We start from the raw sequence: 12,833 nt of genomic DNA, 5'->3' as shown, positions 1-12,833 counted from the left end.
TGCAGGATACTTGTTTAAATTAATCATGTGGTTTTTTTACCAATCCTTGTCTTGTGTAGATAGTAACAGTGCACGGCTTTAAGCCTCACTGTTATTTAAACGGGTGGGTTCTATTTCGTATAGGCTTCGCCCTCTTAAGAGAGATTACAATTTGGTTAATCCCTTGTCGTGAAGATTTCTTTTGCGCCCTGTGCCACACTAAGGCCTCTCTTACGTCCGCAGATACTGTATATTACAGTGGTGTGACCAGAGATCTGCTCCCATTTTATTCTTCAGCAACAAGTAGTTTGAAGACTTCGGAGAACAGCGGTGTCCGGCGTGTTCCAACCACCGATCGGTTACATCCTGCCGCTGGCACCCTGCTACGCCTCTCCAAGCCACGGCTCCAGCTCCACCTATAGCGGCGCAGCCAGGAGACCTGGCAGGGAGCGCCCACCTTGCCGTTCAGCAAACGGCGGCAGCACTGCCAGTGACGGGGCACCGGGAACGCATGTCTCACTCCAGCTAGAGTTGGAAACAAGGGCATTTTTAAGGGCTAAACGGTTCCCTTGAAAGCAGCGTTTCCCTCTCAGTCAGTCTGCCTTCACACAGGCATGCACGTGCCACTCTCTTAGTCCCGCTGTAGCGTGGGAAAGCTCACCGCTCTCTGTTGCTATGGCAACAAACATCACTTGGCTATACTCCTCATCTTGCCTCATCTTCCCAGCTCTTAACGGTAAAAACTATCATGCTATCTCGAGTTCAAATAACTGCTCTGACACCTTGCATATGTGTTGTGTCGTAGGCAGAGCCCCGTCACTCCCACACTGTGTAAACAGCGGGAGTGAGCGCCCACTCGGTATGTGGGTGGCACACAGTCACTCCTCCCCCGGCCGTCTAGCGGGACAAGGAGACGTCTGACTCAATGACTGCCCCGCCATGCATCCACAGCATAGCGGCGCCTGCTCACTCTCAGAGCAATGTAGGAACGATTGCCCCCCAAGAATGAATGGCGGTCAAGCTTATCACAAAAAGGCTGTACGCCCCAGTTTACCAGCCCTCCACTACCTTTTTCAACGGCATGTCGGAAACAGCCGTGTCATCTTTGAGGAGTTAGCTGCTCTGACATCAGACACATGTTAAAATGTGTCCGCCACCACGAAAGGCTTACGTCTGTGGATCGGTGAGACGCCTATTTTCCACCTTCTCCAAATGCATGGAGATAGCGTTACAGCCGTTACGCGGAGAAAGTATCAAAGTCCCTATTTGGCTGATTTAACCATTATGGCTCCTTCCCAGGAGAAGGCTGCACTCCACACAATAGAGTTTGTGCAGCACCTACACACACTGAGCTTTGCCATAAACTGGCTAAAGAGCTTATTGGTTCCCTTGCAGACAATAGTTTATCTGAAATGGCCAGTTTCCCCTCTTCCCCACATAAACTGCCTGGAGCTGTCTACCCTGCAACATTTCGCCCAAGTTGTGGAGGCATGTGATCGTCAGATCGGATAACATGATTGTGGAGGCATATGTAGACCGTCAGGGCGGCGTGTGCTCGGCTGTTGAAGATAGCCAGGAGCGTTCTACTGTGGGCTCACAGACACCAGCTGTCACTCAGAGCGGTGTACATCCTGGGAGTATTGATCCGCGCTGCAGACCTAATGTCGAGGGGGGGGACAGCAAATGGACATTGAATCCACTCTTTTGCAGAGGCTATGGAGCAGGTTTGGGAGAGCGAAAGTGGTTCTGTTCAGCTCACAAGAGAATACCTAGTGGACCCTGGTTTCTATGAACACAGGGGACAGCCCACCTTTGGGGGTCAATGCCATTACTCACGACCATGGTCAAGGGCTCTCCTATACCCTTGGGCCCCTCTAGGAGGAGAGCCTATCGGTCATTATGGTGGCACCGGAACGCACAAGCGCATACTGGATCCCGACCCTGGATCAACTATTAGCGGGGTCCCCGTGGCAAGGGGGGCTTATGGACCTGGCCGCTGAGCGAGAGTGTTTGTAAAGACTAGGCTTGCATTAAGTGGCCACTTGAGGAACTTTTTAAAGCTATAGTACAAAGTTTCGGTCTCCCCCATGAGTAATTCTAAGTATGACAATAAGCACTGTTGGCGCCTCCCCATGATACAAGCCTTCCGTGATCACGCAGCGCCCCTCCAATCCTCCACGCAGTTGCTAGTAGCCAAAGAGGATACAGAGGGTTAAAAAAAATGGACTCTTCAGCAGAGGTCATTATCGTCACTCAAGTTTCAACGTGCAAGAGTCGCCAGACGACACCACGCTCATTATGTGTTTTTATGAGTGTTGTGTGAGCCGATAGTCTTAATTGGCTTTGTATCAACTTGTTTGGCAATGGCTTGAATGTAACTGATGCTCATTATTATAAAAAGGTTTTGCACTAAAGCTTTAAATAAAAATGCTTCACCTGACATAAGCTAGTGTTAGATTGATTTTGTGTCTGCACAGTCACTTAACTTAGGCTTAAAAGGTTATCTCTTGTGATATTAAATTCAACATGTTTGTAACAGTAAAATAACTTTTTCATCATAGAAATGTTATTCCATTTGGCATTTCTTTCACATGAACATCCAAAAGTGTCTTCTAAGATTCCTAATGGTCAGAATGGGTCTTACCCTGTCCCAAGATCGCGGAAGCAGAGATGCTTTGCACAAGCCTGATGTGGTATCTACACACACACACACACACACACACACACACACACACACACACACACACACACACACACACATATATACATATATATATATATATATATATATATATATATATATATATATATATACACACACACACACACACACACTAACTATTTGCATCTGTCTGGCTTCACGTGTTTAGCCCCTGTTTATCCGTGTGTATGGTTAAACAAAAAGGATGAAAGTAAGAGATGGTAAGACTAACTTTTTGTGATGCGTTTTCATGTAAAATGTCCACTCATATCTGTGTTTAGAGAATCCACATGAAGCTTCCCTACACATTGGCAAATTTCAGTGTGAAACATATGCAAATGTACTGTATTGCATAGTTTTACACCTTTTCTCCTTGTCTTAGTTTTTTACATTAAAATTTAAAAATTAGCATTTCTACAAGAGGGGGGCCAGTTTTAAGTCCTAAGAGTTTTAAATCAGAAGTACGTGCTTTTTGCAGCATTTTGTTTTGGTTTGAATTGCTTGCGAACATTGGGGTGCATTGGGGTTTCTGCATTAAAAAGTCAATTACAGTGGCTTTTCATGACGAGAATAATATTTGAATTTTGGTCACATTTAAATTCCATATTTTTTTAACCACCCATTCATTTTCAAATACAAAGTGAAGATAAAATTATTATACATTATGAAACCCACAATTAACCATAATATTAATTTAAGCAAGAAAGAACAATGCAAATGAAGTGCTTTTAGTTTATCTTTCTCAGAAGTTAATTAAACTTTGAAACAATCTGAGAACCGGCTGCAAATGTATGTAGGCAATCTACAAGTGAAAAAAAGATGTTTATACAAAATGTCTGCTCTTACTGCTTTGTTCAATCATTTTTTGATACAGTTGCACACTTGAAGCTGGGCTAGGCAGTTTTCTTTTTGTGTCATCTATCTAATCCAAAATAACCTTACAGCATATTTTAAATCGAATGGACTGAGGGAAAACGGCTTCCTTTTGGCTCTTTTCAGGCTTTAGAAAATCTAGCCCATGATTTAAATACTTGGAAGTGATGAAACTCAAAACAATTGTCGGCTTATTTACAGACGTTAACGGCGTCTGTAGAAAGCTAAACTATTTGCAACATTTTCTCTCAATCTCTCTAATAGTTTAGCCTTATGCTTACCATAGCCAAAGACTCATGCTTGTGGCTAAACCTGATGGCTAGGGTTAGCATGAGGCTAAACGGTTAGCAACATTTTCTCACCATCTCTGTAATACTTTGCCCATATTGACGTGTTTTAATTATAAAATGAACTTGTGTCACAGTGTTTCATCTCAAATGGCTTTACAGGCCCACAGGTTTGCAAACGAAACCGTAGTTCACTTAGAATTAGCGCTTTGTAACGGCGCTGGGATCACAGTCATGATCGGGAAGATTAAAATGATAGACTAGTACTCGTACAGGTATGAAGTACGTGTATATGCACATGCTTGTGTGGTGGGAGGGGCTTAGCACAGAGGGGAGAGCTTCAGGAGGATTGCTGTATTTTCAAATTCTGGCGTGTGCTTTGCCTTTTTTTTTTAAACTGCCTACCCAAGCTTTAATATGTACTAGAGTTTGCCTGTTTGACCCTTGTTGTCATCATTCATTGTTGACAGCAAGGTCATTAATAAGTAAATATCACACAGAAGTGGTTGTGTTGGTTTTCAGTTTTCAAATGCCTTTAAAGGAGAAATTCAAAGGAGCCAATTTCAGTCTCACTGAGTGATTATCATGTTTAATATCTAAACAGGTGTATTCACTATTAAGATACATGTTACAATTACAAAACTTGTACCTTTTTGAACAAAGACTACAGAATTTTCACCCATGACAAATTTTCATCTGGATTATCAACGCTGTTACAGAAGTAACTGAAGACAAAACAAGTCTCATCAATTATGAAGAAACAGTAGGAACCTCTGATGAAGACCATGTGTGATTACACGCGGACAGCCAGCCACCATGTGTCATTTAGAAAATGGATGGATTTTTATGGTAAGTATGGAAGAGAGACAGAAACATTGCTATTGTAAGAACAGTTTGTAAGGGGCGAGCGGGTTACAGACATAGACGTATACACTGATTCAGTAATTTTAGACTACATGCAACTTCCATTTTAAATATCCTGTACATACATGGAATGAAAATGAGCCCTGCTGATTAAATACTTTTTTCTCACATTGTGTGGACCTTATTTTGTGCTTATTAGAAAACAATGCTTCTCAAAACAAAGTGGTGTTGCACCAATAAAATGGTTTCAAAATCCAGACAATAGAAAATGGTTAATATAGCAAAATGCAAATGATGTCCAATGACCTCATAAAGCAAAAACACAGTCATTAAAGCCCTAGAATAGATAATGTCAGACATCATTCTGCCATGCTGTATGTGTGGAGACCGGACACGTCCAGTCATGTACGTCACTCACCTATAGCATGCTCTTTCTTAAAAACAACATAGTTTGCTGTTTGAGGCACAAGTAAGTCCACATTGTGACAGTAACCACTGTGGCACATGATCTCTTATGGTGTGTTCTCATCCAGAGGGATGACTTTTGAACTCAGCCGGTACATCACTGTCCAGTTTACAGATCACCTTGTAGATCGCTTTCTTCCACGATGGATCACGATCGTTGCCCATTGAAATGGCAATGTAAAATTCTCTCAATGTAATTTTGGCAACCTCCAAGAATCTATCAGGGACCTGTGAATCCATAGAAGATTAAAAACAATAAGACCTTTTACACACATAGGGTTTATATTTTACATGATCAGACCTGGGAAATCAAGGTAAGTAACAAGTCAAAACATGGCAAATTACTTTATAAAACAAACCTTAGGTTTTCTGTGTTTCTAAATACCTATATAAATCTATGTTGTAACTGTAATATTGTTGAATTCAAACAATACAGGAGCTGGTAAGCAGTGCTATGTAAACGGGTTAAAAATTGCTCTCAAAATTCTGTTCACTGTCAAAGACCTTACGTACATTAGGAGACACTGCATGAGTGTGGTTCGGTTCAGTTCTTTAGGTGCCTCACAGTTACTGTGTACACTTTCAGAAATGAAATTCTTAAAGCAAAAATAAATTACCTAAAAAAATAAGATGACTAATGCAAATTTTGAAAATATCTCTGCCTATGATATTGTGAAATCCCAATACCAATGTTTCTGCAATGAGTTAATATTTGCTTCCGTATATTAGTTTGATTTGATTGATAACTATTTGGCATATGCCTTGGTTTTTCAATTTATAAAAGCAGTGTCCTCAGTACTACTTGTCCATAGGCCAACTAGTACAAATATCACAATCAAACAAATAATTCTACTATGAAATCTTGTAAGCACATTTGTGCTCCCCATAGGATGGACCCTTTCTATTTATCCGATGTGCTCAGGTTTGCACACAGACTGTCAGAATCTAAAAGACAAATGTCCTACAGTTTGCTGAGACGTCCCTCTCCTAAAAGCATGAGGTTAGAGAATTTGGCAGCACCACTTCTACGAACTGCCAAAGTGTCACTATGATGTTCAGTATGCCAAAAACTAAAATTGGTGAGTTTAACAAACGTTGGTCAGGTAGAAGTTATTGCATTACATTACATCATTCAACTTTTTTCAGTGCATCTAATTCTCAATGACTGAGAAAAAATAACGTACTTTTTCAATACAGCTGTATTGACGACATCACATGTTGGGATTTTTTAACGCCATTAACATGTGTCCATAAACTCAGTAGGACAGGCTAACACCTACGATAGGGTTGCCTTGGTAGCTATGTGATGAGTTTTTAATCTTTATGTTGGCGTGTTATTTCCAGTCCAGCCATGGGTTAAAATAAGAGGAGATGCCAGTGTGTCATGCAAAAAAAACTTAAGTTCCAACGCTCAAATGAGCATTTACTGTTGAAGTTGTGAGAAGGAAACCTGTTTGATTTCAGCTCCCACACCAACATCACTGATGGGTGTGTTCATGTGTGTAATCTGTTGGACCAAACAGCAATGTAAAAAAAAAAGTTTGACATGACAGTGAAAAGGGGAGTGGAACCATGGGACATAAAGGGTTTCAATGCAGATAACATCACATCATTGATTGATTGTTTCATGAGAGGAAACCCAAAATGTGTACTTTGTTATACTCAGAGTTGAAGGTTCCAGGTTTCTGCCACTCATCAGGAAACAAATAACACCCCTAGCAGTCAAATGGTGGACATCTTTCATTTGAATTTAAATTTGAATTTACTGCAGTTTAATTTTATCTTTAATCTAACGTTATGTTATCTAACGTTATGTTATGTATAACGTTATGTCTAAAGCCTGTTGCTTTTGGTATTGTTGTAGTTTTTTTCTGGAATCCTTGACACTTCACGCTGCGTTTAATCACATAAGGTCCATTTTAACTTGACTTCATTTGTAATCTCATCCAAAACACTTTAACAAGGTGTCTGCATGGCTCAAAAAAGTCTTCAAAAGCATAGAATTCAGATTCCTAATTTACAAAGTTTTAACTACTTATACTTGCCTGCTGTAGGCAGTTATTTTACTGTTGTTTTTTTATCTGATTGCATGCTGTTTAAATGTTGATGCACCTATAAACTAAAGGTTTAAAACAATTGAGCTTGTTGTTGAGCTCAGTGACTCAAAGTGTTGATTTTTAGCAAAATCTAATATAAACAAATGAATAAATCATTTTTAATTCAATAATCTATCCACCCCTTTTCTGCTGCTTACCCAGGTCCAATTTATTCAACACACAATTAATTGTATCATCAGGAATTATATGCTGATAGGTAAACATCTACTAAATAAATCATTTCCATTTCTAGGCCATATCATTCTTAATTCTTTAATACATTCCCCGGTATGATCGTATTGATTTGCATTTTATGGCATTAAAAAGTTCTTACATTGAACCAGGTGAAGCCTGCAGAAACCCTATATAATATGGTTAGTGGTGTTGCACCATTAAAATGGTTTCACAATCCATGCAATACAAAATGTGTTATAACTATATATAACAGTTAATATAGCAAAATGCAAATTATGTCCAATAATTCAACAATCCATAATGCAACAAAAACAGCCAGTAAAGCCTTTGATAATGTCAGACATCAGTCTGTCATGCTGTGTGTGTGTGTGGAGTCCAGTCATGCAGGTCACTCACCTTTAGCATGCTCTTACTTAAAAACCAAATAGTTTGCTATTCGAGGCACAAGTAAGTCCACATTGTGACAGTAACCACTGTGGCACGTGACATCTTCTGGTTGGTTCTCATCCAGAGGGATGACTTTTGAACGGGTGATGCCTGCAGAAACCCTCTTTAAACACTTTCATCACTGTTAAAGTGATTCCTTACTAAATTGGCAGTGATTTTTTTTCACATTTAATTAGACTATTGAAATCTAGTCATCACGGATTAAAATGTGAATGGATTTTAATTTCCATACATACTGTATGCATTTCTGAAAATCTCAATTAAAATTCATACAAATTTAAACTTTACACTGGGAGGAGCTGTGTTCTTTATGATGGTTTTGACTTATGAATTATGACATCAGCGAATCCTCATTTAATTTTGTATTATGTGTTGAGTTTCCTTAACTACCTCTTAAACTCATCTCCAGTCTAATTTTCCTTTGATACTTCTCACTTCTGTAATATTATGGTATAGTTGACCACCTGATATCAATGTTCATCCAAACCGGTCAACAGGAACACTAACTGCGTTATAAATCCCTAGTTTAAGGTGAAAATGCTACTAACAGGAACTCTCGTAATCATTGTAATTACAGCAAGCATAGGAATACACTATTATTCATTTTATTGTGGATTGACTACAACTTGTGAGTCCACATATTAACCAGCCCACGTGTACTCTCCATACAGACTGACACTTAACATACAGTCCTACAGCTCATGTAGGGACCACTTAATAACATGTTACTGGCTTTATCACGTTCTAAAAAAACAATGTGAGAAGGTTTTTCCTCATTCACTTCTTTTAGAAACTGAATGAAAGTAAAATAATCCATCCGTGGCTCAACCAGATAATTGTTAAACTCTAGAAGACTTTTCTTACTTACTTTGAACAAAAAAAACCTCTAATCAATTAGTACTGATTCTCTAATCCTCTTTTTTTGTGATAACTCTGTTTGAGTGTGTGTGTGTTTGGTATATTTTGTCTAAATGAGTTATGCCGTGGAGTACTGTTGCAATGTGACTCAATTTACACGTTGGAAAAGTTGGTGATAAATAAATGTAAAAAGATACATTTAAGAAGATGGATACATTTTGAATATTAGAACTCATGTATGTGGTTAATGAATGGTCTTGGTATTATTTGTATGCATTAACGCATCTGATATAGCCAATATTAGACACATTAGTGAAGCATGCCTTTTAAATTTTCTTTTTTCATCTCTGATATTCTATACTACTAATACTACATTGCCAAAACAATTCACATTTAATTTATGTGTTTATTATATAACCTGGAACATTACATACACTTATGTATTCAACTTGTAAAGCCACTATAATCTAGAGCAGTTACAAATAAGGAAAGTCAGCGAAGTAGACATGTTATGAGAATTAAGCTTTGAGACTTTTAAGAAATATAAAGTGCAAGACATACACTCACATATCTGATAAAAGTAAATCATGTGTCGGACTGCACATGATCAACCTGAGACATTCAAATGACCTCACTGAAAGCTCCCGAAGCAAAACCAAAGATCTATTAGAAAGAAATGTGTGACGAATCTGTATAATGGAGGATATCAGCAGTATTTTGTCTGTTCCGAGCAGTAAGAAGTACAGTGTAGCATCAGTTTACCTGGAAGTCGTTGGCTTTGTTGTAGTGCATGTTGAGAGCTCTGAAAAGGTCCGATTCTCTCTCCACAGTCAGACCCCTCACGTCGGCCACTCCTTCTAGAAGAGCGGTCCGGGCAAACTTCTCCATCTGGATGTAGTAGAACTCCCTGAAGTTACTGAACCACTTGATCAGCTGGGAGGTGATGCAGCGCGTGAACTGAGGACCAAACGGAGAGACCGGTAAGTGAGATGATCAAAGTGTGTGATTTGAAAGGCTATATTGTAATTTATTTGACTATTTTCAGAGAGAAGTTGCTAAACGTGTTAAAAATATAAAGCAAATAAAATATGAATAAACTGTATTTCACCACATCTGTGTTGCTATTTCTACACAGCTTGCTTGTTTTTTTTACAGAAATGCAATCATGACGTAAAAAGTTGTTAATCCTTAACTGATTGCTTGATTTTAATGCTGTTGACAAATAAAAAAAAATTTAAAAAAAGTATTAAGTTGTCCGGAACTGATTCTTTTATTTTTGAGACTCATTTTGACAAAAAGAAAAATTGGATCATAAAAACATGCCACACAATAAAAACCATGGTCATTATGAGACTGCTTTATGATTGCGGTTGAAAAGAAATTTGTCTCCTTAAATGCAAAATACAATGACTTTCCCAAGATTGTAATGAATGCTATACATCTGTATTTTTGTTACAGTAAAATTACACATGTGTGGAAGAATTAGACCGGTGCTCCATATTGCAAATATTGTCTCACCTGCACATCATGGAAACACATCTTCAGTATCAGTGAGCTCGGGTAGCGAGTGTAAAAGAACATGAGCTTTGCTTTCTTCAGATGATGTGTGGTCAGACCCTCCTAAACGCACCAGTGTTAAGGGTAAAAGAAACACATCCCAGGCATAAGAGACAGTAGGACATGTCTTTGTTAACGAGGCTGGACACATTTTCTCTCCCAAAAATCATTTCAACTCAGGACAAATGGAAAGAATGCTATTTTCTACAAGATTGGAAGATCAAAGGGAGTACTTCTTGGATTCTGTAAAGGGCAACAAAGTTGCCCTCTTTAAAAATGACAATTATTATTGAACATTTCATTATATATCACATACCTGGGAGGGATGATAAGGTTTGTGACACAAAAGAAGAAGTATCACTGGTATGTAAAGGCAGCTGCCTCAGAAGCTACAATAAGGTAAGACATACTAATCTGTCACTGCTGGTTGCTTCTTTAAGCGACAAGAACACATAATAAATAGAACGGTAGACTACTTCAATATAAAAACGTGTAAAGGATACATTTAGCATGTACAGGTTATTCTTCACCAGGCATTCAGACTCAATCTTCACATGAGGGAGACACAGGCTTTCCAACAGCATTGGATCCACCGCCACAGTGCGAGTCTGTGGGCTTCTGACACATCTGGAGTTGACCTTCGATCTCACTTTGACTGAACTCCAATGATTGTCAAACGCCTCAAACTTCGCTTGATCAACTTCAGAGCATCCATTGTGCGAGAACCTGGGGGTGTGTTGAAGGGCGGTGCTGTGATTGTTCTCTGACGGCCGATCCTCGTGCAGAGCGGAGACACGACCGAAGGGGACTGGCGCACTGGGACGACGGTGAGCTCTTGATCTGGACTGGATCATGAACTTGTCATCTCCTTCCAGTTGAGGCTTTTGTACAACCAGAGACAGAGCTTCGGTTTGAACATCTGGGACTTGCACCTCTGCATTCCCACAAACTCTTAATTTATCATCTGTGCCAACCGGTGAACAAAGAGGAATATCAGTCTCTACATTCATCTGGTCATTTGTCTGTAGAAGTGGCATGCTTTTAAAAATAGAGTCAACACTTCTAGTGACTGCTCTGGACAGTTCATACTTTAAAACATCTGCTATCAGCTTTATTCTTTCAGATTTGGATTGGAAATAGTTTGTCGCGTTTCCCTTCTTCCATCCTTGATATTTTATACTTGAGCTGCTCTCAAACTCACAGTGTGAATCTGTAAATGCGTCCCTGGGAGATGCTTCAGAAGAATCATTCCAGGGGAGATTGTCTTTGTCCCTACTGCATGTAGTGTCGGTTCCTCCATCCACATGTCTGAACCTTGTTCTGAGCTGCCTGAGGTGCTGATGCGGACTCTCCTGCTGCTTTTGTTTCATCTGGCTGTCAGATCCACTTCTTTCCATGTGCTCCTGATCTTGAATCCTTTCATTTTCCTGCATGCCGTCTGACTCCTCGTGCAGATTTGTCATCACATCAGTGCAGTGCATGCCAGGAGAGCTGGTCATGCATTTGATTATATTTTCTACTCTGGCACGCTTTGCTTGATGGCCACTGTTGAACTTCCAGTCATAATGGCCACAAGAACCGGATGCAGTAGATTGGGGTCTGCTCGTGGGTAAATGTCCAGCGGTGCTGTCTCTAGTTGGATTGTGCTCCAGCTGATCGGAACAGATCAAACTTGAAGCAGCATCACTGCTGCTGTAAAAAGCACTCTCCGGTAGCATTTTGATCTCCTCGTTGTCTTTGAGTATGAAAACAGAATCTACTGGCGCACCTGAATCTGACAGCAAGGGGTCTGGTTGAAAAGAGGAGCAGTGCTCTGCAGTGCAGCCGTCAAGGCAAATACCGCTGGAAGAATACATAGTGTTGCTCAAAACACTTGGATTCATGCTTGATGGGTCAAAAAAAGACAGTAGTGGGGGGGGGGGGAGTCATTAATTTTGTAATGCAGGTGTTGTGAGCAATTTAAAATAAAATTACTTCCTGGAATTCTTGGATCTGTCACAATAACACATGTTTTTGTACAGTAATTGATCTAAATTGCCTTGCAAATAAATCATAATAACATGTCCAGATGAAAAGATCATTTCATTGAACTAAAAACTGTAACTTAATTCAACATTTAATGCATTTCTTTGTGTAGGCCTACAACAGAGATAAGTTGTTTCCCCCTCACTTTTCAGTTTCAGCTTTTTTTTTAGTTTAGCTATATTCAAATTTCAGACTTGACTCAAAGATCGGGATAAACAGATTGCATTCTACTTTGAAAAACTAAAACATGTAGATTAAAAAACAGAGTATTAGTCAACCCACCTGTTGTCTGCCGAAAAAGACCCGAGGAGGCTGCAGGCCTGGAGCTGTCAGGAGGAGGACTGACTGAATATTTGTAGTGGTCCAGCTGAGAGCCCTCCAACAAATAGGAGGTGTGGTCACGTATGCCAACCTATCCCTTCCCAACCAGCACATAATACTATTAAATAATGTTGTTTGAATCGGACCACCCACTGTGTATGATCT

The 12,833-nt window shown here is 39.7% G+C and overlaps 1 protein-coding gene across 1 annotated transcript; it reads right to left on the bottom strand.

The window, feature by feature from the left end:
- Positions 1-4,986: 4,986 nt before the first annotated feature.
- Positions 4,987-12,280, bottom strand: LOC117961230 (prospero homeobox protein 1-like). Its single transcript, XM_034899742.1, has 4 exons — positions 10,826-12,280; positions 10,284-10,385; positions 9,528-9,722; positions 4,987-5,397 (listed from the first exon to the last, which is right to left on the bottom strand). Exons 1-4 carry the CDS (start codon positions 12,203-12,205, stop codon positions 5,230-5,232), a joined length of 1,845 nt encoding a protein of 614 aa, XP_034755633.1. The 5' UTR covers positions 12,206-12,280; the 3' UTR covers positions 4,987-5,229.
- Between the last annotated feature and the right edge of the window lie 553 nt (positions 12,281-12,833).

Source organism: Etheostoma cragini, chromosome 18, assembly GCF_013103735.1.
Source record: "Etheostoma cragini isolate CJK2018 chromosome 18, CSU_Ecrag_1.0, whole genome shotgun sequence".
NCBI classification, from domain to species: domain Eukaryota; kingdom Metazoa; phylum Chordata; class Actinopteri; order Perciformes; family Percidae; genus Etheostoma; species Etheostoma cragini.
This window is presented reverse-complemented; position numbering and strand designations above follow the sequence as displayed.